Source organism: Phascolarctos cinereus, unplaced genomic scaffold (assembly GCF_003287225.1).
Source record: "Phascolarctos cinereus isolate Bilbo 61053 unplaced genomic scaffold, phaCin_HiC Scaffold_4;HRSCAF=312, whole genome shotgun sequence".
In the NCBI taxonomy this organism is placed as follows: Eukaryota; Metazoa; Chordata; class Mammalia; order Diprotodontia; family Phascolarctidae; genus Phascolarctos; species Phascolarctos cinereus.
This window is the reverse complement of record NW_027555847.1, coordinates 86,220,678-86,245,315: the sequence shown is the minus strand read 5'-3', so window position 1 is coordinate 86,245,315 and position 24,638 is coordinate 86,220,678. Positions and strand designations below refer to the sequence as shown.

The following is a 24,638-nucleotide window of genomic DNA, read 5'->3' as shown; positions in this document are numbered from 1 at the left end:
TTAGAGCCTCCAAGAGGTCTAGATGTGGCCAACACAGGCTTCATATATGTGCACACGTAGGCTGCTCGACCATCGGCATGGCTTGTGGGCCCTGTGCATCTCTGTATGTGGCTTCGAGGCAGGTTTTGTGAATTTGTTGGAGTCATGTAATTGTAATTGTGTGTGGTGTTTGCAGTTGTAGTTGTGTGTTTGTGTGTCCCTGTATGCCTGTGGATAGCTGTACTTTCATGGGTAGTTATGCCTTAAGATTTAAAGCTGGAAGGAACCTGGCAGAGTCCAGACAGGGGAGAGTCCAACGAAGGGAAGGGAAGGGAATTCTGGAGATCACACAGCAGGTGGTCGATAGCCGAGTCCGGGTTCCAGCCCAGATGCACATTTGCCCAGTGCAAGGTACCTTCTTCTACAGCTGGCTTGTGTGTGCAGCTCTAATCGTGTATCCATGTGTGACTGCCTGTCCTGCCCTGCTTGGGTGCAAGCATTCAGGTCGATTTGTGTATCAGCCTGTGCCTGCCTGTGGCTGTGTAGCTGGCTGCATACGTGTAAGTGTGTGAGTGTGTGAGAGTGTGTGTGTGTGTGTGTGTGTGAGTGTGTGTGTGCGCGTGAGCGCGCGTACTCCCCACGGCCGCACTCCTCCGGCACGGGCCGCCTTCCCTGTTCCCTGGCCTCGTGGCTCCAGCCCTGGCCGGAGTTCGCTGGGAGGCCCTCCTCCCCCGCCCCACTCCCCCACCCCAGCGCTGGGCTCCAGGTCCCGCCCTTCTCTCGCCTCCTCCACTCCCATACCCTCTTCTCCTCTGCCTGCTCCCCGCCTCCTCTGGGCTGCCCTGTCACCGCCACTGAACGACCTACCTACTGAGGCGCGCACAGGCGCTGGAAGTCGGAGCCAGAGTCGAAGCCGGAGTCCAAGCAGGGCAAGGGCCGGGCTGGGGCCAGGGCCAGAGGTGCGGACCCCGCCCCTCCCCATCGGGGGCTTCAGGAGGGGGGGGCAGGTGAGGAGGAACGGGAGCCGGGGGGACAGGGCTTCTCGAGACCCCTCACTCCAAAGTGGAATCCGAACCCCCGAGACTGGCAGTGCCCATCGCCTGCTTATCCCGAGTCCGTGACTATCCCGTCCGGGTCCCGGGATGGGCGGGGGACGTCAGGTGGCTGGCCTGGTACCCAGTCCCTCCGGGGTCCTCCCTAGAGAGCAGGACCAACTAACTTGATTGAGCCGAAGGGGAGGGGAGCCCAAAGGGATGGCAGAGGCCGAGAGAGAGTGGTGGGGTGGGGTGGGGGTGCACGGGAGCCTTGTTTACGTCTGCTGGGCTCAGTGACCCGGAGCTCACAAGCACACAGCCTTGGGCCTCCACCCCCTACCCCCACCCCACAGTCACCCTTCCTGGGACATCCTTACCCCAGCACGGAATTTCGGGAAGGGGGGGAGAGAGAGAGGAGATGTGGTTGTAAAGGGGTAATGGGGCTGTAAAGGCTGTGACCCAGGGGAAGGGTCATATGCAGAGAGAGGAGAGGATTAAAATGAAGGAAAAAGGCTGTAAGAGGGATGGACAGAGGTGGGGTCTATGGGGAGGTGAAGGCTGTGAGCTATGTGGGGGGGAGGGCTGTGAGGAGGACAATATTGGGGGTTTCCATTGGAGAGAGGGGATAAGGATATGGATGAATTATGGGAGAGGAGCTCCCTGAGGGGCTTGTGAAAAGTTTGGGAGGGAGACATGGGAGAAGGAGGCTATAGGGAGAAGAGAAACGAAAAAAAGTATGAGGGGAGGGGGCTGTGAACCAGGGGAAGGGGCATAGAGGAAGAAAGGGCTAAAGGAGAAAGATATGGAAGATTGTAACAGAGAGAGAGAGAGAGAGCTAAGGGTGTTAGCAGTGGCTGGATCTATGCCTCCCTGGATTGTGGGCATTAGAAGCCAGAAGGCATAGGAGCCTAGATTGGGGCTGGAAGGGACCCTAGAAATTATTGAGTCTAACTCTCATTTCAAAAGAAGAAACTGAGGCCAAGCAGGTAATAAGTAGCAGGGTAGAATTTGAACTCAGGCCCTCTGACTCCAAATCATTCCCTCTTTTTCTTCCGCAATTGGGGGGAAGCAGGGCAGGGAGGAGAAGGTTTGAGATGAAAACAGAGATACTGCCAGCTTTGGGGAGAAGGTTGGGGGGGAGCTGTGTTAGCTCACAGAGCTGTCACTTTGGGTCCCTGCCTCCCTGGAGTCAGGCCCCCCCCCTCCAGCAGAGCTGCCCTGCCCCATCCTGCCCTGGATGCCCTGCACCCATGCCATGTTCCAGAAGTGCCCAGGCCACAGCCCCGCCCGTCACCAGGGTGACTGTCGGGTGACCCAGCTTCCCTCCCAAGCCCAGGACCGCCCTCCACAGTCAGCTCCCAGCAGCCTGCCTGTCACCCGATCCACCCACCCAGGAAACTTCACTAAGTAACTTGTATGCCTGAGGCAGCTCTGGCTCCCCAGACCACCCTGTCTAATCCTTCCAGCCCTGCTGGAGGCACTGAGGTCTTAAGGGGGCAGCCTTGGCCTAAGGCCATCCACAGCTTTGAGCCCTTCAACTCCCCTTCCTCCCCTCCACAGCCAAGGAGCCCTCCTTGCTGTTTTGGGGGGGATAGGGGAGGGATTGGCTTCCCCTCAGGAAAGGGGCCCCAACCTTGGAGGAGGCCCCTGAGGAAAAGTAGCTTTAAGAAAGAGCTTAGAATGTCCTGATCTCTGAGGGAGCCTGGAGCCTTAAGGGGGCCCAGGGTGGGGTGGAGGTGGGGGCCTGGAAGCTAAGAGCCCTAACTAGCCATAGATTAGGTTTAAAAGAATTAGCACAGTCCCATGGGCGCTACTACAGCTCAGTTAATTCACTTGTACCCTGGACCCAGCTGCAGTGAAAAGACCCAAAGAAACCTGGGTTCCAGCCTCCAACATCTTTTTGGTGTTTTTATCCACCAGCTTTTTCCATAGCAGGCCTTTAAAAGGGGCTTGTTAAAATGAATTGAATTGCTAGCTGTGTGACCACAGGCCAGGCAATTACCCTCTCTGAACTCAGTGCCCTCTGTGTGTGTGTGTGTGTGTGTGTGTGTGTGTGTGTGTGCGTTTAGTCATTTTTGAGTCACGTCTGACTCTTCGTGACCCCATTTGGGGTTCTCTTGGCAAAGGTCCTGGAGTGGTTTGCCATTTCCTTGTCCAGCTCATTTTACAAATGAGGAAACTGAGGCAAACAGGGCTAAGTGACTTGCTTAGGGTCACACAGCTAGGAAATGTCTGAGGCCAGATGTGAACTCAGGTCTTCTTGACTCCAGGCCCAGCCTCTATCCACTGCACCACCTAGCTGACCTCGGTGCCCTAGGGGTGAGAAATGCTATGGAGAACATGGAAAGAACTCTGGACTTAGAGTCAAAACATTCCATAGGTATGGATTGAATCCAGATTCTACCACTTCTTCTCTTTGGGCCTTAGTTTCTTTATCTGTAAAAAGGGAGGGAGCTGGACTAGACAATCTGGTAGGTGCCTTCTAGTGCTCACATTCTGTTGTTCCCAGATGAAATTCTTTCCTGGGGAGGACAGAGAGAGCTAGAAAAGGGGGTGGGGGCAGCATCTCTGGAGCCCTGAGTAGATCAAGCACTGGACCTACCTCGAAGGGTTGTAGTGAAGATGAAATGAGGTAATATTTGTGCGAAGTGTTAACACAGTGCCTGGCACATAGTAGTGCCATAGAAATGCTTGTCCCTTCCCCTTTTCTCCCCCGCCACCCCTTACCTCCCAGCCCTTTCCCATGCCAGCTAGGCAGGCAAAGATAGAAGCTTAGGCCCTAGCAAGAGGCACTCACTCTGAGTCAGCCTATTCTGTCCTCAAGAGGTTCTAGAGCTCAGACTAGGCTAGGCTGCTCCATCACTCCTCCCCAAACCCCCAGCAAGAAAGCATCTAAGGCCAGGCACAACCCCCTGGTCCCAGGGAAGGGAGCCTCTCTAGGGGGTCACACCCATTGGCCGAGTGCATGGAGACTCAATTCAATGTTTAAAAAATCTATTAAGCAATCTGGGAGGTTGGACCCAGGCCCTGTTCTCAAGGAGCTTACAATCTAATGAGAGAGGGAAAGAGAAGAGAAACCAAGCACAAAAAAAACTGAGCAAGATAAGAGGGAGGTGGTGGTAAGTGCCTGCCTGATCGGGCAAAGTGCTGTGAGACTCCAGCGGGGTGGAGAAGGGGAGGTTGTGGAAGGCCAACTCTGTGGGGAGCCAGATTCCTTCCTTGAAGGAGGAGAAAGGTTTTCATTGTCATTGATGTCAGAAGTGACAGTACAGTGCAAAGGGTACTGACCTGGGAGTCACAGGGACCTTTACTACCTTTCTGTGTTTACTTAGGCCAATTATTTCACCTCTCTGGGCCTCAGTTTCCTCGGCTGTAAAATGGGTGGAGTACACTGAATGACCTCAGAACTCCCTCCCGTTCTAGATCCATTTTCCTATGAACATTCCAAGCATGGGGGATGAGGTTGGAGCAGGACAAGATTAGGGAACAACTAGGGATAAAGGGGAGGAGAAGGAAAGCTGGAGAGGTGGGGCCTTGAACGGCAGGCTCTGGACTTCTGCTTTCCTTTGGCGATGAGGAGCTACTTCACAGTTCTGGAGGAGAGGAGTGGCCTGGGCTATTTGCTTTAAGGACAGAGAGACCTAAGGCCAAGCAGAGAGTAAAGGGGAGAGCTTTTGCAAAAGTGAAAATGGCAGGACTAGTGACTGATTGGGTCTAAGCGTGAGGGGGATGGAAGGGTCCAAGATGGCGTCAGGGTTTCCAGTCTGGGTGACTGGAAAGCTGGTGGAGCCATCCATAAACACAGGGCAGTTGGGGGATTGGAAGAAGCCACCTCCAGCTTTTTTTCTGTGTGCCCAGGGGGTAAGGGTTGGGGGATGCCTAGTGTGGAAGGGAAACTGGGCTTCCCAGATCTAAATAATGGCTATGCTGAAAGGGGAAGGGGAGAAACCAGCTGGTTCCCATGTAGCTGTAGATGCTACTATGATCCAGAGAAAGGAAAGACCCAAGGCTCACAACAAGATAGTTAATGGAAAAACCAGGGCTGGAACTCAGGTCTCTGGATTCCCAGGCCTGGGCTCCTTCTACCCCACTCTGCTTAGAGGGGTGGGGGTGAGGGGCTTCTGGAGGGGAGCAGTTCTTGTTTCAAAGGAATGGTTGATAATGTTTCTGGTTTTCCATGTCTCACTGATGGGGATCAGAGAGGACAGTGCAGGCTCTGCAGGATGGGCACGAGAGAAGGGATGAAGGACTTAGTGTGTTGGCGTGGGGGAAGGAAGGGGGAAGGAAGGTCTCAGTGAAGGGAATGAGGCTCAGTGAGGGTGAGGGCACTCAGTAGGAGTGAGCAAGGAGAGCTCATTGAAGGGATGATGACTCAATGAGGGGGATAGCTCAGTAACCCTCTCTCTTTCCATGCTGTGGATATGAGAACCCTATGCTGAGTCTCTGTATCATTACACACACACATACACACACGCTCCTGTTGCCCCCCACTCCACCTGAATGTTCCACTCCCTTATGAGCCTGGTTGGTGACATAAGAGACTTGCTGTTTGGGATCAAGCACTGATCTCCCCCCCTCCCCTGCCCCTTTTAGAGAGAATAGCGCAGTACTAGAAGCAGAGGGAGGGCAGACTCAGCCAGGGTCATGGACTGGGGGTGGGTGGGTCAGGAGACTTGGGGCCAATAGAAAGGGAGGTGACTAATACCCCTTCCTGGCCTGAAAGCCTGGACACTGACATTCTATTCCAGTTCCTGGCAGGCCTTGCATTTTCTTTCTGGAAAATGGGTTTGGTAAAGTTCTCCTATATCTTAAGTTCCCAACTTCGATGGGGACGTTTTGGCCAAGGGTGGGTGTGAGATGGGGGCTCCTCTCACCCTATCTCTGGCTCTTCAGACACATATGCCCATACAGAGCTGTATCCTAACACACATGTACACACACACACACACACACACACACGCACACCCCTTTCTGTGCGTCTATAGACATACCCTTAAAGGCACACAGAAACACAGAATTTTTTTGGCTTGGGAGGCACCTCAATGACCATTTGACCCAACCCTGTCCCCACTACAACCTCCCCAACATGGGGCCATCTAGCCTCTGCTGGAAAACCTCTGGAGATGGGGAGCCCACTTCCCCTCAGAGACCCATCTCCCTTTTGTTCAGTTCTAAGAGCTGAGAGATGCTTCCTGACATAGTGTCTGGGCAGCTTCCACCTCCTTTCCTTGTTGCCCCTGAGGGCTAACCAGAGCAAATCTAATCCTTCTTCAAATATTTGGAGACAGCTACTCTCTCCTTCAGCTCTGAGTCTTCCTTTGTCCAGGTGGACACCCCCACTTCCTTTCCTAGTCTTCATATGGCAATCAAGGGAGTCCAGAGCCCTCACCATCCTGGCTGCCACCCCCTCACCCCCACCCCCCCACATGAACATATGTGGAAAGACAAACACATACACACACACACACACAAACATACATGGAAAGACACACATCATTCTGTCCTCTCCTTGGCGTTAAGTACCGTTTGTGGCAGAAGGGATGAAGGGGCCAGGTGGCTGAATGGATGTGATGTAACCCCCTAAACTAGGATGAGCCCTAAAAAGGATAGTAAAGAGTGTCTGGGGGTTAATCCCAGGATCCCTCCCAACTAGCCTGAGTGGATGGATGGATGCACACACATGCATTTCTGTGAATGCACGAACATCCACTTACCTGTACATGTAAATGAGAATATGTTGGTGGGTGCATGCGTGCCCATTTCTATCTGTCCGTGTCAGAATGAATGAGTGAGTGAGTGTGTGTGTGTGTGTGTGTGTGTGTGTGTGTGTGTGTGTGTGTGTCCTTCAGAGGAAGGGGCTAAGCCAACTGGAATGTGGCTGTATTTGCCCCAGCGCCCAAACCAGCTGTAATCCGATCCCCTGGGATTCACACACTCGGTCTCTCTCCCTCTCTTCTCCCATTATTCTCCTTCTCCCTCTCACCCTGTCTTCTCTGTCCTTTGGTTCCTCCCTTTTTCCTTCCCTTCTCTCGTTCCCTCCCTCCCTGACTCTCTCCTTCTTTTCTAGATCCAGAGGTCAGAGTCCAAGGCTCAACCCTGACATCTTCTTCTCCTCCCCCACTGCATTTGTTGTCATCTCTGCCTCTCCAGGATCCCACGGGGCCAAGACCTGCCTGGTCTCTCTCACCATGCTCCTGGCCCTGGCCCTGTTCTGGGCCCTGGTGCTGGGGGCTGAGGGGGGTCCAGCCAACAGTCCCCCTCGCCTCCGACTCTCCTTCCAAGGTAGGGAGCACCTGATGGGGAGGACTGCAAGGCTGGGTCAGGATGTGTGTTTCTGTAGGAATGTGTAACTGCTTGTGTATGTGGCTGTGAGTGCATGCCTGTATAAGTATGCCACAAAATGTGAAGATAACTGTGTAACTTTCTCTTTGAGTGTGCAACTAGAACTCTGTATCATTCTGGGAATGTATAACTGTATATGTATATGTAAAGGGGAATGCGTGTGCATGTTGTAACTGCATGTAAAGCTCTGTGTGTGTGTGTGTGTGTATACATGTGTGTTTCACAGACTGTGTGTGCCAGGGCTGATGCCTTGGTGTTCAGATATCTGTATATCTGAGTGTGTGTGTCTGGAGATGTAGCAGGGTGAATGGATTTGTGTGAAGGGGAAGAGGGACAGAGGGTCCTTGCTTTGCCATGAGTGGGAACCTTCTCAGTGCCTACAGTGGGAGAGAGCCACTCCTGAGGGAGGGGGATGCAGGGTCCTTACTCTGCCATGAGTGGGAGGCTTCCCAGTGCCTACAGTGGGAGAGAGCCACTCCTGAGGGAGGGGGATGCAGGGTCCTTGCTCTACCATGAGTGGGAGGCTTCCCAGTGCCTACAGTGGGAGAGAGCCACTCCTGAGGGAGGGGGATGCAGGGTCCTTGCTCTACCATGAGTGGGAGGCTTCCCAGTGCCTACAGTGGGAGAGAGCCACTCCTGAGGGAGGGGGATGCAGGGTCCTTGCTCTGGCATGAGTGGGAGGCTTCCCAGTGCCTACAGTGGGAGAGAGCCACTCCTGAGGGAGGGGGATGCAGGGTCCTTGCTCTGCCATGAGTGGGAGGCTTCCCAGTGCCTACAGTGGGAGAGAGCCACTCCTGAGGGAGGGGGATGCAGGGTCCTTGCCCAGACTGGGTGTATGCTTTGGGTGTATGCTAAGAGAGAACCTCCCTGGGGCCCTCTTGTTGTGGGGTCTCACATTAACTCTTGCTGGCCTCTGCCCTGACTCTGAACCCCAACCCCGGCTATTTCAGGGACAGGGATGGAGCAGTAAGTCCACGTCTCTTTCAGATGACTGAAGGGGTGTGCCCCTATTCTTCCCAAGATTTCCTAGGGCCCTGAGAACTCATGAGGCATCCAGTCCTGAGGCACGGGTTGCTAGGCAGCAGTGTCTGGCGGCTAGTTTCCCTGGAGGCCTTGGCCCCAGCCTGGGAGCTGTGCTGGAGATGAGCTGGGCAGGCATCTGAGGCCCCCACCACCACCACACACACACACACACCCTTGGGACATGGGAAGGTGTGGGAAATACACTCCTGGCCGTCTCCTTGGAGCAAAAATGGATTCAGTGTTCCTCAGGCCAGTCCCTAACTGCCACCCCCCAGACTACTTCTGAGGTACCTGTTGCCCACCAAAGGCCTGGCAGATTGGCAGACTGGCAGAGAGAGAGCTTGGGTCCTGCCTCATGCTCCCCCCAGGGGATCTTCAATCTTCAGTACTGAAGGGCCTTGGGGAGAAACTGAGGGTTAAGTGAATGGGAGCTGAAACCATCCAAAAAGCAAGGTGCTCCTTCCATCCAGACTAGACCTAAGACCCAGGTGTCCAAGTGTCCAGGCTCCAGAGCTCTCAGAAATAGTGCAGTCTGGCCTCGCGGGACCACCAGATGCCATAGGCCCAGTCCTTGCTCTGTGTGTCACCTTCTCTCTTTATCCTCCAACTCTCCCTGACGTTTCCTGGCAGAGCTCAGGGCCCGGCATGGCCTCCGCACCTACTCCCTGCCTCGCACCTGCTGCTACGAGGCTCTTCTGCTGGATGAGGAGCGTGGCAGACTCTTTGTGGGAGCCCAAAACTACGTGGCTTCCCTCAGCCTGGATAACATCAGCAAACAGGATAAGAAGGTACCCAGAGACACAGTTGTGGTCCAGAGAGCTCCCCTCCACGCCGGAGAGGGACACTCCCTCTGGAGATGCAGACTCATTCTCTGCCCCTAGAGACAAGGATCCCCCAAGGGACCCTCCCCTAGAAAGACATTCTTCCCAGAGACATCCTGAGAGAGATATTCTGTCCTTCCTCCTGTTGGCATCTCTCACCAAGAGATACAGCCCCATAGCAGAGACATATCCCTTGGGAGAGAGCATAGGATTGTTGAGTTAGATATGGAAAGGACCTCAGAGAGCATCTTTTCCTTTCTTCTCAGAGACATTCTCCCCAAGAGATGCAGGACCCTGTCCCACTCCGCCCACCAGCAGAGAGCTTCTCTGCATTCAGAGAAAAGGGTTCCTTAAAGTCATATTTTTTTCAGAAACCAACCCTCTCCCTCAGAAACATCCTCCAGGAGAGACATTTCCTCCTTCCTCCCAAAGAAACGCTCCCCTCCATTGACACACACAAAAGACTCAGGAGACATTTCCCTCAAAGATGTATCCCCCAGGACACATATTCTCTGCTCTCAGTCATTGATTTCTGACCCCCCCCAGTTAGATACAATTCCTTCAGAGATATTCCCCTCCAGAGATAACTTACCCAGACACAGCCCCACTGACATACCCCCCTCCAGAGAAACACTCCCTCCCCTCCCAATCGATATTCCCTCAGAAGAAACTTTCTCTGCAGAGATATTAACCCACCACTGAAAAACAGATTTCCACCTCCTAGAAAAAAGACCATCTCATATTCTGGGAGATATGTTCCCTGCCTTCAGAGATACCACCACTACCCAGAGCTCCCCTCCACACCAGAGAGGGACAGTGTCTCCCCCAGGTTCTACTCCGCCCCAGCCTCCCCTCCCCAAGCTCTAGCTCAGAGACAGAGGGCACCCTTCTCCAGCCCGCCTGATGTCTCCCTCTGTTTCTCTTCCCTCCCTCCCCCATCCCTGCTCAGCTGGCCTGGCCGGCGCCTGTGGAGTGGCGAGAAGAATGCAACTGGGCTGGCAAGGACATCAGTGTGAGTGACCAGTTGGCCAAGGCCCTCTGGGGGGATGAGCAGGGGCGAGGAGGAGCAGGGTCTCAGTGTCTTCTGGGCTGCCCAGAGAGGGAGACTGAGCTGGCAGGGGTCAGGGGGATGCCCTGGTTTGCCTACCTTGGGAGAGGCTTGTGACTCAGCCACCCTCATGCCTTGGAGAAGTTGGGCCTGTTCAATGGGATAACGGAAATGAAAGGAGTCATGTGGAGAGGTGTGGGTGAGCCCGAACCCTGCCCTCTGCAGGCTCAGTTTCAAGTCATCTACTCTTTTTATGTGACGAGGCAAACCGCTTCTCTTTGTGGGCCTCAGTTTACTCATCTATGAAATTTGAAGAGTAGCCCTTGCCCTGTCTGTCTCAGAGGGCAGGGGTGTCCTGAGGGGAAGGCCCATCCTAAGCATTAAGGCGGTCTAGAAGTGTGACCAATGAGCTGGGGGTGGGGGGGGAGGCAGGGAGAGGCCGAGCTCAGACTCATCCACCTGGGACTGGAGGCTGGAGGAGAGGAAGACCTGGGACCCAATGTCCTGTCTCTGTTTCCCCCCGTCCAGGCTGAGTGCGTGAATTTTGTGAAACTGATTCACCCTTATAACCGAACTCACTTGTACATTTGTGGGACAGGGGCTTTCCACCCCGTCTGTGGCTTCCTGGAGGTTGGGTTCCGGATAGAGGTGAGGATCAGGCCTGGGAAAGGGTTGGGGTAGTGGGGGTGGAGAAGCCAGAGCACCCCCCTGGCCTGAGGGTGCAGCTGCTTTCCTTCACCCCTCTCCAGGACAAGTTCCCAAAGTGGGGAGAGGGCAGGAGACACTTCTGAACTGTCTCTCCCTGCCCACTCCCAGGAGCCGATGCTGAAGTTGGATCAAAACAGGCTAGAGGACGGAAAAGGGAAGAGCCCCTATGATCCCAAGCACCGGGCAGCCTCCGTGCTTGTGGGTAAGGCGTGAGCTCCTGAGATATCCCAGTATCCCCATGGAGCACTCCCACCCACCTCTCACACTACCTAGGGAGGGGGAAGGGGGAGAGGGGAAAGAAGAATGAAGCTGGGCTAGGATTCCTTGAATTGTCCTAGGGGCCCTTGAGGTCATCCCATACACACGCCCTGGGCCTCTTAGCAGCCTTCTTCCCTCCTCATTCCCCATAGCCTCCCAGAGACCCTTCCTGGCTCCCACAGCCCCATAAAACATCCTGAGTTCTCTTATCCCCTGTGAACCCATCCCCAAACTTCTATAGATCCCCTAGATTACCCCAGTTCCTTTCCAAGGTCCCCCAAACAATGGAGTCCCCTCCGCTCTCTTCCCCTGTCCACTCTCCCACACCCAGGGCAAGAACTTTACTCTGGAGTAGCCACAGACCTCATGGGCCGGGACTTCACCATCTTCCGAAGCCTTGGCCGGCGCCCCAACCTCCGAACAGAGCAACATGATTCTCGATGGCTCAATGGTAAGGTTTTTTTTCATAGTATTTTTTCCAATTACACGTAAAGACAATTTTTAACATCCATTTTTTAAAAATTTGAGTTCCAAATTTTCTCCCTCCCTCCACCCTCTCTAAGATTGGTAAGCAATTTGATATAGGTTATCTGTGTGCAAACATGTAAAACCTATTTCCATATTAGTCATGTGGTGAAAGAAGAAACAGGCCAAAAGAAAAAAAAAATCGATGGTGAGAGTCTTGAGAGGGCTCTGAAAAGCAGAGTGGGTGAAAAGGGCCCCAGAAGACCAAGAGTCATGAAGCCCAAGTTCAAATCATGGCTCTGCCACTAACTAGCCATCTGATATTAGGCAAATTGCTTCCCTTCTCCTGGGCCTTAGTGTCCTCATCTGTGAAATGGGTACACTTGTAGTACCTGCCTTACAGAGTGGCTGTGAGCACAGAGGCATGCAAACCTTAAAGTACTATGGAAATGGGAATTATTATCATTATATTATCAGTTATATATTATCAGTTATAATAATAATTATTATTATAAAGGAATCCGGAAACCCAAGGTCCAGTGCCAGTTTGGCTCTTTTTTCATTGCCAATTGCCCCAGGACAAGTCCCTTCCCTTCCCTGAGTTTCAGTTCCTTCATCTATATGGTGAGAATGAGGATCCCTACTGTCCCTCCCTCAAAGACCCTAGGAGGGACCCTCAAATTCGGAACACAGAATGTTAGAGCTGAGAGGGAGGGACCATAGAGCGTGAACTGTTAAGACACAGGATGTCCAAGCTGGAACGGACTTTAGAACGCAGAACAGAATGTCAAAACTAGAAGGGGCCTGAGAGATTGTCTAGCCCACCTCCCTCATTCCAGCTCCCAGAGGTGTTGTCATTAAGCGCTGCTTAAACTGTAAAGGGCCATATCTATGTGAGCACACCTATTAATGTACATGCATATACGCAGGCACACACGTAGCTACGTGCTCCCAATACGTGCATGCATGCACACACACAGCATCCCTGTCCAGGAAAGGACGAAAGGGAGAGGGTGTGTATGGGGTGAGTGAAGTCAAATTGGAATGAGAACGGGTTAGACTGGGCTACCCAGATCAGTGAGCCTTGGGCTTGTGCTGCCCTCTAGTGTCCAATCCTTGCTTTGCAGCCTCCTCTGTTGCAAGGAGGGAGGATGGAGTGGGGGGAGAGAGATGGCTGGGATGGGGGTCCCCTGGGAAGAAGAGAGGGCAAGGGTCTGCAGCATACTGACCGGAACCCTCCCTGGGGGCCCAGAGCCCAAATTTGTGAAGGTTTTCTGGATCCCGGAGAGTGAGAATCCCGACGATGACAAAATCTACTTCTTCTTCCGGGAGGTGGCCGTGGAGGGGAACCCAGGCCTGGGCCGGGTGTCGGTGTCCCGCATTGGCCAGATCTGCAGAGTGAGTCCCTTCCTCTGTGTGCGCACACACATACACACACACACACACACGCATACATGCACACACGTGCACGCACACACGCACCCCATAGGCACACTAATAGACACACTGTCACTCTCAGAGACACACATACCCCATCCACCCTCACACAAAGAAACACACTCACATGTACTTACACACATAATTATAATAACAGCTAGTAGATAGATAGTGTTTTAAGGTTTGCAAAGTGCTTTACAATGTTACCTCATGGAATCCTCACAATAATCTCAGAAAGTAGGTGCTATAATTATGTCCATTTTATAGAGGAAGAAAGTGAGTCAGACAGAGGTTAAGTGACTTGCCCAGGGCCACACAGCTAGTGTCTGAAGCCAGATTTGAACTGAGATCTTCCTGACTCCCCGTCCAGGCCTTTGTCCACCAAGCCACCAGGCTGTCTCTAACACGTAAATTACGTTCACTAGTAGACACAGTGACTCTGATACACCACACACACACACGTAGATACACTCCATTTTCCTTCACATAAATATATACATACCACACTCATGCTCAAAAACAGATACACAGACACTCTACCGTGTACCTGCCAGACTTGGGGAGAGGCAGCCATACACATTCGCACTCACACACACACACCACACACACCTGTTTGGCCAGGCCATTTCAGGATGAATAAGCAAGACTTTAGGTCACATGGGCTGAGGAGGCTGGGGTACCATGTCTCAAAGATCCCTAACTCCCTTTCTGCCGCTGCAGAACGACCTAGGAGGCCAGCGGAGCCTGGTCAATAAGTGGACGACATTCCTAAAGGCCCGGCTGGTCTGCTCTGTGCCTGGGGTGGATGGGACCAGTGACACGGCCTTCGATGAGCTTCGTGAGTGCTTGGGCCTGGGGCTGGGGTATGAGATGGGCTCAGGGGCAGGAGCTGGGCCTGGGAGGCCTGGACCATGGCTCTGGTCCTAGAGGCAGGGGGCTTGAGGAGCTCACTGACCCCATGTCTTACACAGGTGATGTGTTCCTGCTACCCACAAAGGATCGAAGGAGCCCCCTTCTCTATGCTGTTTTCTCCACCTCCAGGTAGGAGCTTTGCTTGGGGAAATGGGAGAGGGAGGAAGCAGGACTGAGTTTGGGGGCAGCTTGGGTAAGGTGGGAGTATCTCACACATATGTGTGTATGCATGTATACTTACCTAACCTGGAGCCTGCCACTGTCCCCCCAACAGCAGCGTGTTCCAGGGCTCAGCTGTCTGCGTGTACAGCATGAATGATGTTCGGCGTGCCTTCCTAGGTCCCTTTGCCCACAAGGAGGGACCCAACTACCAGTGGGTGTCCTATCAGGGACGGGTGCCCTATCCCCGCCCAGGCATGGTAGGTTCTGGGGGCCCAGACAAAGGGGGAGGGAAGGACAAAGCATCATGGACTAAATGTTCATCACCTACCCACCTCTTTGCACAGCCTCTGTTTCCCCAAAGTCCACCCTCCCTCTGACCCTGCTCAGAATGCACCTTCTCCTGGAAACCTTAAATGTGCCCTTGGACAGGGCTTGTATCTCCCCTTTGCCCGGCGGGCAAAGCTGCCTTTCCCCTCAGACCAAGGGCTTTGAAGGCAGGAGTTGGTTATGACTTCCCCTTCTGCACAGGGGCTTCCTGAGGTCAGGCTCTTATTTCTCCCTAGGCCAGGGGCTCCCAAGTTTGGGGGGTCATTGTTTACCCTGACCTTCCCCATGCCCACATGGCCATTTTACCTCCCCAGTGTCCCAGCAAGACCTTCGGCACCTTCGGCTCCACTAAGGATTTCCCAGATGATGTGATCCAGTTTGCCCGAAACCACCCCCTCATGTACAACCCCATCCTGCCTGTGGGCGGGCACCCCATCTTCCTCCGGACCGGCACTGACTACACCTTCACGCGGATCGTTGCTGACCGTGTGGCTGCCACCGATGGCCACTATGACGTCCTGTTCATTGGCACAGGTCAGAGCTCCTCCTGAGCCTCCCAATACCATGCTTCTTATAGAACCATAGATGCCATAGATCAGGAAGGAAGTCTCGGGAATTGAATCCAAATCCTTTACTAAACAGAGGAAGGAATGAGGAGAAGGGACTGACTCAGGGTCACACAGAGTGACCGCTTGGAATTCGAGGCCTCCCTGATGTGGTCTACCTGCCTCTCCCTGTGGTCACCCACATGCCCTGCCCATTCAGCTAGGCTGACCTCATGCCCCCTAGGCATGCCAGACTCATGTCCACCTCCACACGTTGGCTTGTGCCCTTCCCTGCCTGGATAGGTACTGCTCTGCTCATGCAAAGCCTACACATTCTTCAGGGCCAAGCTCCAGTCTCACCTCCCCTGTGAAACCCAGGCCACACTGAAGTGGCATGGGAATAAACATGTGTTAAGCACCTACTATGTGCCAGGCACTGTGTTAAACACTTTACAAATATTGTGTCATCTGATCCTCACAACAGCCTGGGAGGGAGATGCTGTTATTAATCCCCATTTTACAGTTGAGGAAACTGAAGCAGACAGAGGTTAAGTGACTTGCCCAGGGTCACACCGCTAGCAAGTGGCTAGGGCTGGATTTGAACTCAGGTCTTTACAACTACAGGCCCACTGACACCTAGCTGCCCCTGAATCTTGCTTTAACTCCCCTTCCCCACAGTGAGAGAAGAGCCATAGAATCACAGAAAGGAAAAACTCTCAGGGGCAGCTAGGTGGCACAGTGGATAGAGCTCCAGCTTTGGAGTCAGGAGGACCTGAGTTCAAATCCTGTCTCAAACCAGACACTTGACACTGTGTGGCCCTGGGCAAGTCACTTACCCCCAGCTGCCTCATGAGTAGCAAAAAAAAAAAAAGAAAAAAAGACAAGAAAAGAAACTCACAGTGTCAACACTTAGAGGAGATGCTAACCTGGTACCTTGTCTCTCTCTGTGTCTCTGTGTCTCTCTCTCTCCCAGCCCCCTGTCTGTCTCTCTGCCTTCTACCCTCTTTCTTTCTCTCCCTCCCTCCCCCTCTCCATTCCTTCCTTCTTCCCTCCTTCCCCTCCCTCAGATCTGTGTGCTCACGTGCGCGTGCGCACACACACACACACACACACACACACACAGAGCTAAAAGGAATTATGTAATACAAATTTTAGTGCCAAAGGAATGAATTCATCTTGACCTTGGGGAAGACTTTCTTTTACTGAGCCTCAGTTTCTCACTCTGTAAATTTGGGGCAGAGTAAGGGGAGACTGGGTTTGATGGTCTCACCCCCTTCTTGGCTCTGGTGTTCAAAGGTTTCTCTGTCTTGCTTATAACACAGCTGACACTCAGCTAGATCCAAGGGAGGCCCGCTCCTCCTTCCCCATTCAGTTCAATCCAATCAATTTGATGCAGCAGTAATTTACTAAGCAGTATGTGAGAGGCAGCCTGGCATAGTGGCTAGAGAGCCTGCCTCCAAAGCCTGGGTATGAGGTCGGCCTCCGACCCCTAAGGTCTGTGTGACCCTGGGCAGATCCTGAAACCTCTCACAGTGCCCTAGGCAGTTCCCAAGGACAGTTTGTCGAAGGAAAAGCACCAGCCTGCACTGGGAGAGAGATGTGGACAAAGACGGCGGGACGAGGGTGTGTGTGGCTCCTTCCCCCCCTCCACCAGGGGTGCCCAAGCCAAGATTGCCACTCTCTCCTGCAGACATTGGAACAGTCCTCAAGGTGATCTCAGTACCCAGGGACAGCTGGCAGAGCACAGAGGGACTTCTGCTTGAGGAGCTCCAGGTGTTTGAGGTGAGAGGGCAGTGCCCACCCAGTGTATCCCTGCTTGGCTAGGCCCCCACTCAGCCCTGACCCCGGTGTCTTTCCCTTCCAGAATGCTGCAGCCATCACCAACATGCAGATCTCTTCCAAGAGGGTGAGTGTCTGGGGTGGGGAAGAGGGGTCTAGCAGGGCTTGTTCTGGGGGCTCCAGAGCTTCCTGGCCCTTCAGCACCAGCCTCATTGCTACCAGGCACCACCAGCTGCCCTCCAGAGGGTCCGTGTTTTCCCCTCTATCTATTCCTGCCAATATTCCTGGACTGGAAGCTAGGTTACCTGAAAGTAAGTAGTAGGAGTAGGAGTAAGAATAGGAATAGGAGGGACAGCTAGGTGGTGCAGTGGATAGAGCTCTGGCCTTGGAGTCAGGAGGACCTGAATTTCAATCTGACCTCAGACGCTTGATACTTACTAGTTGTGTGACCCTGAGCAAGTCACTTAACCCTGATTGTCTCACCAAAAAGCAAAAATTAAAAAATTAAAAAAGAGTAATAGTAGTAGTAATAGTACACTTTATACACTTTAAAGTTTGTTGTTCAGTCATATACGATTCTTTGTGACCCCATTTGGGGTCTTGGCAGACCCTAGTATTTCTTGGCAGAGATACTGGAGTGGTTTGCCATTTCCTTCTCCAGCTCATTTTACAGATGAGGAAACTGAGGCAAACAGGGTGAAGTGACTTACTCAGGGTCACACAGCTAGAAAGTATCTGAGGCTGAATTTGAACTCGGGTCTTCCTGACTCCAGGCTTGGTGCTCTATGCACTATGACACCACCCAACATGCTCCATTTATGTTATTTCACTTAAAACTTACAAAGCGTATAAGGCCAGTGTCATCCCCAATTCCTAGATGGGAAGACTAAGCCTTACCAAAAATGCAGTGGTAGAACCTGGGTCTGCTGCCAGCTCCATCCTGCCACTAACTCTCCACGTGAGCTCGGGTCAGCCTTTTCCTCTCTCTGGTCCCAGTTTCCCGTACAGTTGGCACTGATGATGATGCTCTGCCCCTCTCTCTCTCTGCTCTGAATCCCAGCACCAGCTTTACGTGGCCTCCCAGAGTTCTCTCTCCCAGCTGCCCCTGCACCGATGTGCCGCCTACGGCCGAGCCTGTGCCGAATGCTGCCTGGCCCGAGATCCCTACTGCGCCTGGGACGGGGCTGCCTGTACTCGCTACCTGCCCAATACCAAGAGGTGTGGGGCCAAGAGACAAGAGCTGAGCCTCTGGGGAGAGGCCGAGGGATGGGGGGAGATGTGGGCTGGCGGGCTAATGGGATGGAAGTCAAGGGGCTGGTGGTCAGAAAACTGGAGACTTGTGAGCCCGGGTACCAAGGAGGCTAGGGAGCCGAGGGGATAGGGAGATAGAAACCAAGGAGCCAGGGCTGTGGTGCCCACTTGCCGTGGTCACGGGACATCCCTCCAGTTCTGTGGCTGTGGCTGAGGGGGCTTGGTGCCAACAGGTATTTCAGCATCCCAAGGACTTACCACATCTCTGCTTTCACCTTAGGAGGTATCGTCGCCAGGATGTTCGGAATGGGGACCCCAACATACTGTGTTCTGGGGGTGAGTGACCCATAGGTCAGTTTCCTCCTCCCACAGTCCCTCAGACCCTAAAGAGAAACTCCTTAAGGCCTTCACCATGCATGAGGGGGCTACTGACAGGCTAGGCCTTGAACCGGATACCTCATCCCCATAGTCAACCCCTCACTGCCATCCCGCCCCAGAACCCCAACAAATCCCACGGCTGAGCCCCTGCGCACCCTCCCCTAGACCCTCCACGCCAAACACTGCTGGAGAAGAAGCTCTTCGGAGTTGAAGGCAGCAGCATCTTCCTTGAATGTCAGCCCAAGTCCCTACAGGCCCAGGTGCTGTGGACCTACCAGCGGGCAAGTGATAGCCCCCGACCCCAGGTAAGCCTCCCCCACCTCAGGCCTGGCATCACTGTCCTACGTGACACCCCAAACCCCGTCCTGACATGCACGAGCTTGGACAATCCACTTCCCTTTTGGGGGCCTCAGTTTCCCTCCCTTTAAAATTGGAGGGTTGGGTCAGGTGATCCCTGAGGTCCCACTTTATGTTAGTGGTCCATAGTATCCAGTGCTGGAAATGTAAGTTGTCATTCTCTTCCAGCTTAATATTCTGTGTCCTATCCATATCCCCCCCACACACCTGTAGGTGTACCCCGAGACTTTGTCCTGGCTTCTCTTTCCATCTCTGTCTCCGTCTCATTCAGTTCTCATCAGCTTCCATGGGTTTAATTTGCATCTCTATACAGATGAGTCAGGTCTAGACTTCCAGCCCCAGTCATTCCCCTGAACCTCAGTCTTTCATCACCTATTGCCCCTTGGATATCTCAAGCTGGATATCCCAGAGATGGATCAAAATCAATATGTCCAAACAGAACTCATTATACTCTTCCCCCTAAAACCCACCCTTTCTTCCAGACTTGCCTGTTTCTGTTGAAGGCGCCATCTTTTTCTGGTCTCCAAGGTTCGGAACCTTGGCATTATCTCTTCTTCCTGTCTATCACCTCGTGTATCTAATCATTTGACAAAACTCTGTTGTTTCTAGCTGCACAACATCTGTCCCGTCCAACCCTCCTTTTCTCCACTCTCAAGCCACCACCCAGGTTCGGTCCCTCCTCATCACTTGCCTGGATGTCTTAACTGATTCCCCTGCCTTGAGAGTCTACTGGCCTCCTCTCGCTCCCTCACACACAACGCTTCTCTCGTCTCCTTGTCTTTGTGCTGGCCATCCCCCATGTCTTATGTCTGGAATGCACTCCTCCCTCACCTCTGCTTCATAGACTCAATTAGTGCAAAGACATTCATCAAGTACCTACTATGTGCCTATTCATCAGGTACCTACGATGTGCCAGGCGCTGTGCTTGAGTGCTGGGGATATAATCGTGAAGAATAAAACAATCCCTCCTCTCAAGGACCTTGGTCTCTCTTCCCTCTAGGCAGCTAGGTGGCACAGTGGATAGAGCACCAGCCCTGAAGTCAGGAGGACCTGAGTTCAAATGTGACCTCAGACCAAACACTTGACACTTACTTAGCTGTGTCACCTTGGGCAAGTCAATTAATCCCAATTGCCTAAAAACAAACAAACAAACAAGAGATATTCATTGATGGATGAAGGACCCTTCCAGTTCTGAAAATCTATGTTGTAAGGACCTTTTGAAAGGCTCCAAGAACCATTCCATTTAGAAGTGTTACCCTGAGCAAATCTCTTAACCTCTCTGAGCCTCCATTTCCTCCTCTATAAAATGGGGATAATAATACCTATGACACACGCCTCAGAGAGTTATTATAAGGATCAAAGGAGATCCTGTACGCAGAACCCTTTGCCTGTCTTAAAGGGCTGTTATGTCAGCTGTCATCATTACATTGCTGATCCTGGTCACTGTTAAGGCCCCTACAGGTTCCATCTTGCATGTTCTAACTTTCTATGTTCTAAGGCATGATGTTCTCTGTTCCCCAGGTGCACTTGGATGACCGGGTGATCCAGACAGACCGGGGCCTGCTCCTCCTCAGCCTGGGCCCCCAGGACACCGGCCTCTACCACTGCCATGCTACAGAGCACGGCTTCACCCAGCCCCTCCGGCGGCTCAGCCTGCGCGTCGTGGGCGCACACCAAGCCGAGCAGCTGACCAGGGTTGAGGAGGCCCAGGGAATGGGGGCAGGGTCCCCTGCGAGCCACAAGCTCTGGTACCGAGACTTCCTGCAGTTGGTGGACCCACCTGGGAGGGGTGGGGGCGGCCCTATGTGCCCCCCATCTTGGAGTAGTGCTAAGGAGCCCCATTTGCCCTCAGCCCTGGGGCCTCGGCCAAAGGGACACAAGTGGAAACATCTGGAGGAGAAGCGGAAAGGAAGGAACCGCCGGACCCATCCCCCAGACCCTCCTCGGGCTGATCGGGGACCACGAAGTGCGGCCCGATGGTGACCCCGCCACCTTTTCCCCAGAAATCAGTGGGGATTGAGGGGCCAAGGGACCAAGCTGGGTGTCCTGCTTCCTGCCTAACTGGGGTGCCTTTCAACCCCTTAATGTGGGGAAGGGCTCCCAGGAGAAACAGACTGGCCTTTGGTGGGGCAGGGGGTCCTCTTTCAATCTCCCTGCCCTGGGGGCCCAGAGCCGGGGATACAACCACTGATATATTTATTAACAGACCGTAACCAATGAATGTAACCCCACGAGGGGCCAGAGATGGGACCGGGGGCCTGCTGGTGGTCTGGGGTCATGTCCATCCCCTTCCTTCATGCCCCACTTCCTGCTTGTTAGGTCTGGGTCCAGCAGACAGAGCTGGCAGTGCCTGGGGCTTGGGAAGGTCCACTGACCAACCACCCCAGTATCCCAGGACTAGACAATCAGTTCCAAGTCCTTGGGGGACGGGGAGTTTGAGAGTGTGGGGGAAGAACTGCGTCCCCTCAGCCTTGGCAAAGAGCAAAAACCACCATCTCTTAGGGCTTAAGTAAAGCATATGGCAAGCTGAGAACCTTCCCCCTGAAGCTAGCGGTCCCCCAGAGAGAGGAGACAGCAGGAGATACGGAGTGATTATGGGGCAGGAATGGGGGGGGGGTGGAGGAAATGTACAAAGTTGATACAACAGCCAGGTAATTAGCCAAGGAGGGAGCACTGTCTTTCTGTGCCAGGGACCACAAAGAATTGTGGGGATCACACGTGTGACTCTGTTTATGTCTGTCTGTCTGTGTGTGGATGTATGTACATGAGAAGGCAGCAGGCTACTGGGGAGAGAGCCTTGGTTGGACAGGGTTCAAATTCTGCCACAAATTCACCATGTGATCCAAGGTTAATCCCTTCCCCTCTCTGGGCCTCAATTTCCTTTTGTGTAAAATGGAGATAATTCCTGCCCTGCCTACCTCACAGGGCTGTTGTGAGGATCAAGGGAACTAACAGATGTGAAAGTACTTTGGAAAGTATAAAGAACTGCATAAATGCAATATATTATTATTATTATTATTATTATTATGTGTGTGCTAGTGTGTGCATAGATGATAGATAAGATAGGAAGGGCCATCTAAGGTTCCATGTACATCCAAATGCCCACTTGAGGTGTGAACACACCCTTTCCATATTCTCGAGATGCACCAAGTCTAGTAAGTTGGCCAAACTTGATGGTTTGGTCAGTAGGCCTTAGGTTTGCTCTCCCTTCTTTGGAAAGCTGATCTCTCTTTTTGTTGTCGTTCACCCTTCATTCTCGAAGACCATTGACAAGGGTGATGTCTTGACTTGGGTGTGAATTGAATACTAGTGAGGCAGAGCTGTGAAAAGGTCAGTGTGAACACAGAACCGAATGGTCATACATTGTAGTGTGAGGATTTGTGATGGACGAGGGATGATGACCCACCAGGGACTCCAGGTTACTGACCTTAGCACGCACATCCTTGGATATGAAGACGACAGAGCCAGGCGAGGGTTGTGGCTCAGACTTTGCAGCATCACTTCTGGGAATGACCTTGGAGGTGACCTGTTAGCTCTTACTCTCTCAAATCTTCATCCTTGGGGGTGTGAGATGGGGTGGGGAATCGGACAGAAGTTGTTGGGAGTCTAGCCCAGTGATGTAGGAAAGCAAGGGTTGGGACGGAGGGAAAGGGAAGAATCAGGTCCCCCTCCTGACTTCACTTACAACAGTGAAATCCATCACCTTACGCACCTCCAAAGATCATTCCCAAAGAGGAGCCCCCGTGGCATGGGCCAGATGGTGGCATGTTGGCTGTCTCTGTCCCCAGGGGGATGCATACTAACGTCAGTCCCAGCCCTTCCCACTCACCCTGCCCCTTCATATGTGGATCTGACTGTGGGTAAGGCGTTACATGTTTGCATATGCCTACCCACATACATACCTATGGAAAGTGCTTTGTAAACCTTAAAGGATGGAGGTTAGGCCTGTTATTTCATTAATTTAGTGGACTCGCACATGACTAACCTTAACCTCTATTACACATCAGCACCTTCTCTGCAACTCTAGTCTCAGAGAGTTGCCTAAAGCCTCTGCAGGTTAGGTGACTTGTCCAAGGTCATATAGCTACTATGTGTCAGAGCCACTGTGAGCCAAGCCTTCCTGGCTATAAGGCCAGCTCTCAATCCCTTGGACAACACAGCCTCTGTGAGCCTCCAGGTGCTTCGTAAATGCTAGCTATTATTCTATTAGTATATGTCTACGTGTTCATGTGTGTAGGGATATGTGTGAGAGGTATACATTGACCATATCTCTGTGGACATACGTGCATGTGTGTGGCAATGCACATATGTGTGTCTTCATGTGTGTGAGCTCCCATATCTGTTTACTCTGACGTCCTGATTAGTGAGAATGACATGTCCTCTCAAGTAGTTGAATTATTTGAATTGGCACTGCCAATTGAAGTCAATTACTAGACATAATTATGACAATATATAATGTACTAACATACATTATTGTGTGTTATAATGTATGGAATAGAAATTCTATATAATATATAAGTATACATTATGCATATATTATACAATGTATATATCATAAATTCCATATCGTGTATGATATATGATGCAATAATATGTTGTGTATATAATAATTTATGCAAAGTTATTGCTTCAAATAGTGCAAATTTAAATACCTGCAACCACTTTGGAGATTTCTTATTTGCTTTCATCAGGATCTGGTTGTAATTATATGTGTATTCAAATGTGTTAGTATGTATTATGTAAATGTCTTCATATACGACACCTAATCCTTCCCAGTGTCCACTCTCCCAGTGTATTTTATATAGGGGACCCAGTCTCTCCCACTCTCTCCTTGACCCTCCATCTCTTTCCACATCGCTGATGAGGTGGGGAGCAAGGAGGGAGGCCCGGGGGATGCCTCAGGGTAGAAGTTAGGAGACCTGGGTTTTGGCTGCATATCTGCCCTTGCAGTCCATATGACTTTGGACCAGTCCCTTCACCTCTCTGGGCCTATTTGCCCCTCAGTACGAAGAAGGGCTTGGACAAGATAATCTCTGAAGTTGTCTCTAAGCTCTGACATTCTAGGATTTTATAAGAAGGGATTATGCATTATATATTGATGTCTGTAGAGGTATTTGCCTCTGTGGTTCTTGGTGTAACATTCCTTGCAACCTTGTGAGAAACACCGAGGCTGGTTGTCCCAGGTCAATGTACAGACGTAAAGCTGTATCTGTGTGTCTATGAGTGATGTGGTTATTTCTCTGCAGAAAAGTGTACATGTGCATGGCCTGCTGGAGTGTTTATGTGAGTGTGCAAGACTATTTTGCAATACATCTGACACTGTACTAACCCAAAGTGTCTGCAGGTGTGCACACACGTGTGCATGTGCGTGTATGACCTTTGGGGATCTACAGTTTGCTAGCAAAAGGTGCTACTGTCCTGTCATGTTCGTATGTGCATATGCACATGTGCACGTGCACATGCGCGCGTGCACACACACACACATCCCTACATGTGATATCTCTTCCTGGTCACCAGTCTCCAATGCTCTGTTCTTGCTAGTTTTATGTCTCTTTCACACATCCCTGGTCAGTGCCTAGAGAAAACACAGCCAGTTGTGATTCACCTGGTAGCAGATTATCCATATAGACACCCAGAGGATGCTGAGCAGGCTCCCTGGGCCTGGCTACTCGGGAGTGCTTTAGCTTGCAGGGCTGTGGTAGGGGAAGGATGTGTATGGGAGTGGGCATAGAGGCTAGGGAGGGCATTTCTGGCCTCCTTGCCCTCTCCAGGGCCTCTTCTAGCATATGCCAAATGGAATGGAGAGCCTCTG

At 52.3% G+C, this 24,638-nt stretch overlaps 1 protein-coding gene across 4 annotated transcripts; it reads left to right on the top strand.

The window, feature by feature from the left end:
* The first annotated feature begins 767 nt into the window (after positions 1-767).
* Positions 768-21,847, top strand: SEMA3B (semaphorin 3B). Of its 4 annotated transcripts, none has more exons than XM_020999154.2 (18): positions 768-986; positions 7,081-7,295; positions 9,009-9,166; positions 10,149-10,211; positions 10,776-10,895; positions 11,064-11,157; positions 11,545-11,664; positions 12,931-13,076; positions 13,836-13,953; positions 14,087-14,156; positions 14,305-14,446; positions 14,831-15,050; positions 16,752-16,843; positions 16,926-16,967; positions 17,901-18,058; positions 18,372-18,427; positions 18,635-18,774; positions 20,348-21,847. In XM_020999154.2, the coding sequence occupies exons 2-18, from the start codon at positions 7,202-7,204 to the stop codon at positions 20,807-20,809; spliced, it is 2,295 nt and encodes a 764-aa protein (XP_020854813.1). In that variant the 5' UTR covers positions 768-986; positions 7,081-7,201; the 3' UTR covers positions 20,810-21,847. The 4 variants fall into 4 exon arrangements, with proteins under 4 accessions (XP_020854813.1, XP_020854811.1, XP_020854810.1 ...); XM_020999152.2 differs by having other exon boundaries at positions 770-938; positions 14,302-14,446; XM_020999151.2 differs by having other exon boundaries at positions 770-986; positions 14,302-14,446.
* Positions 21,848-24,638: the final 2,791 nt, after the last annotated feature.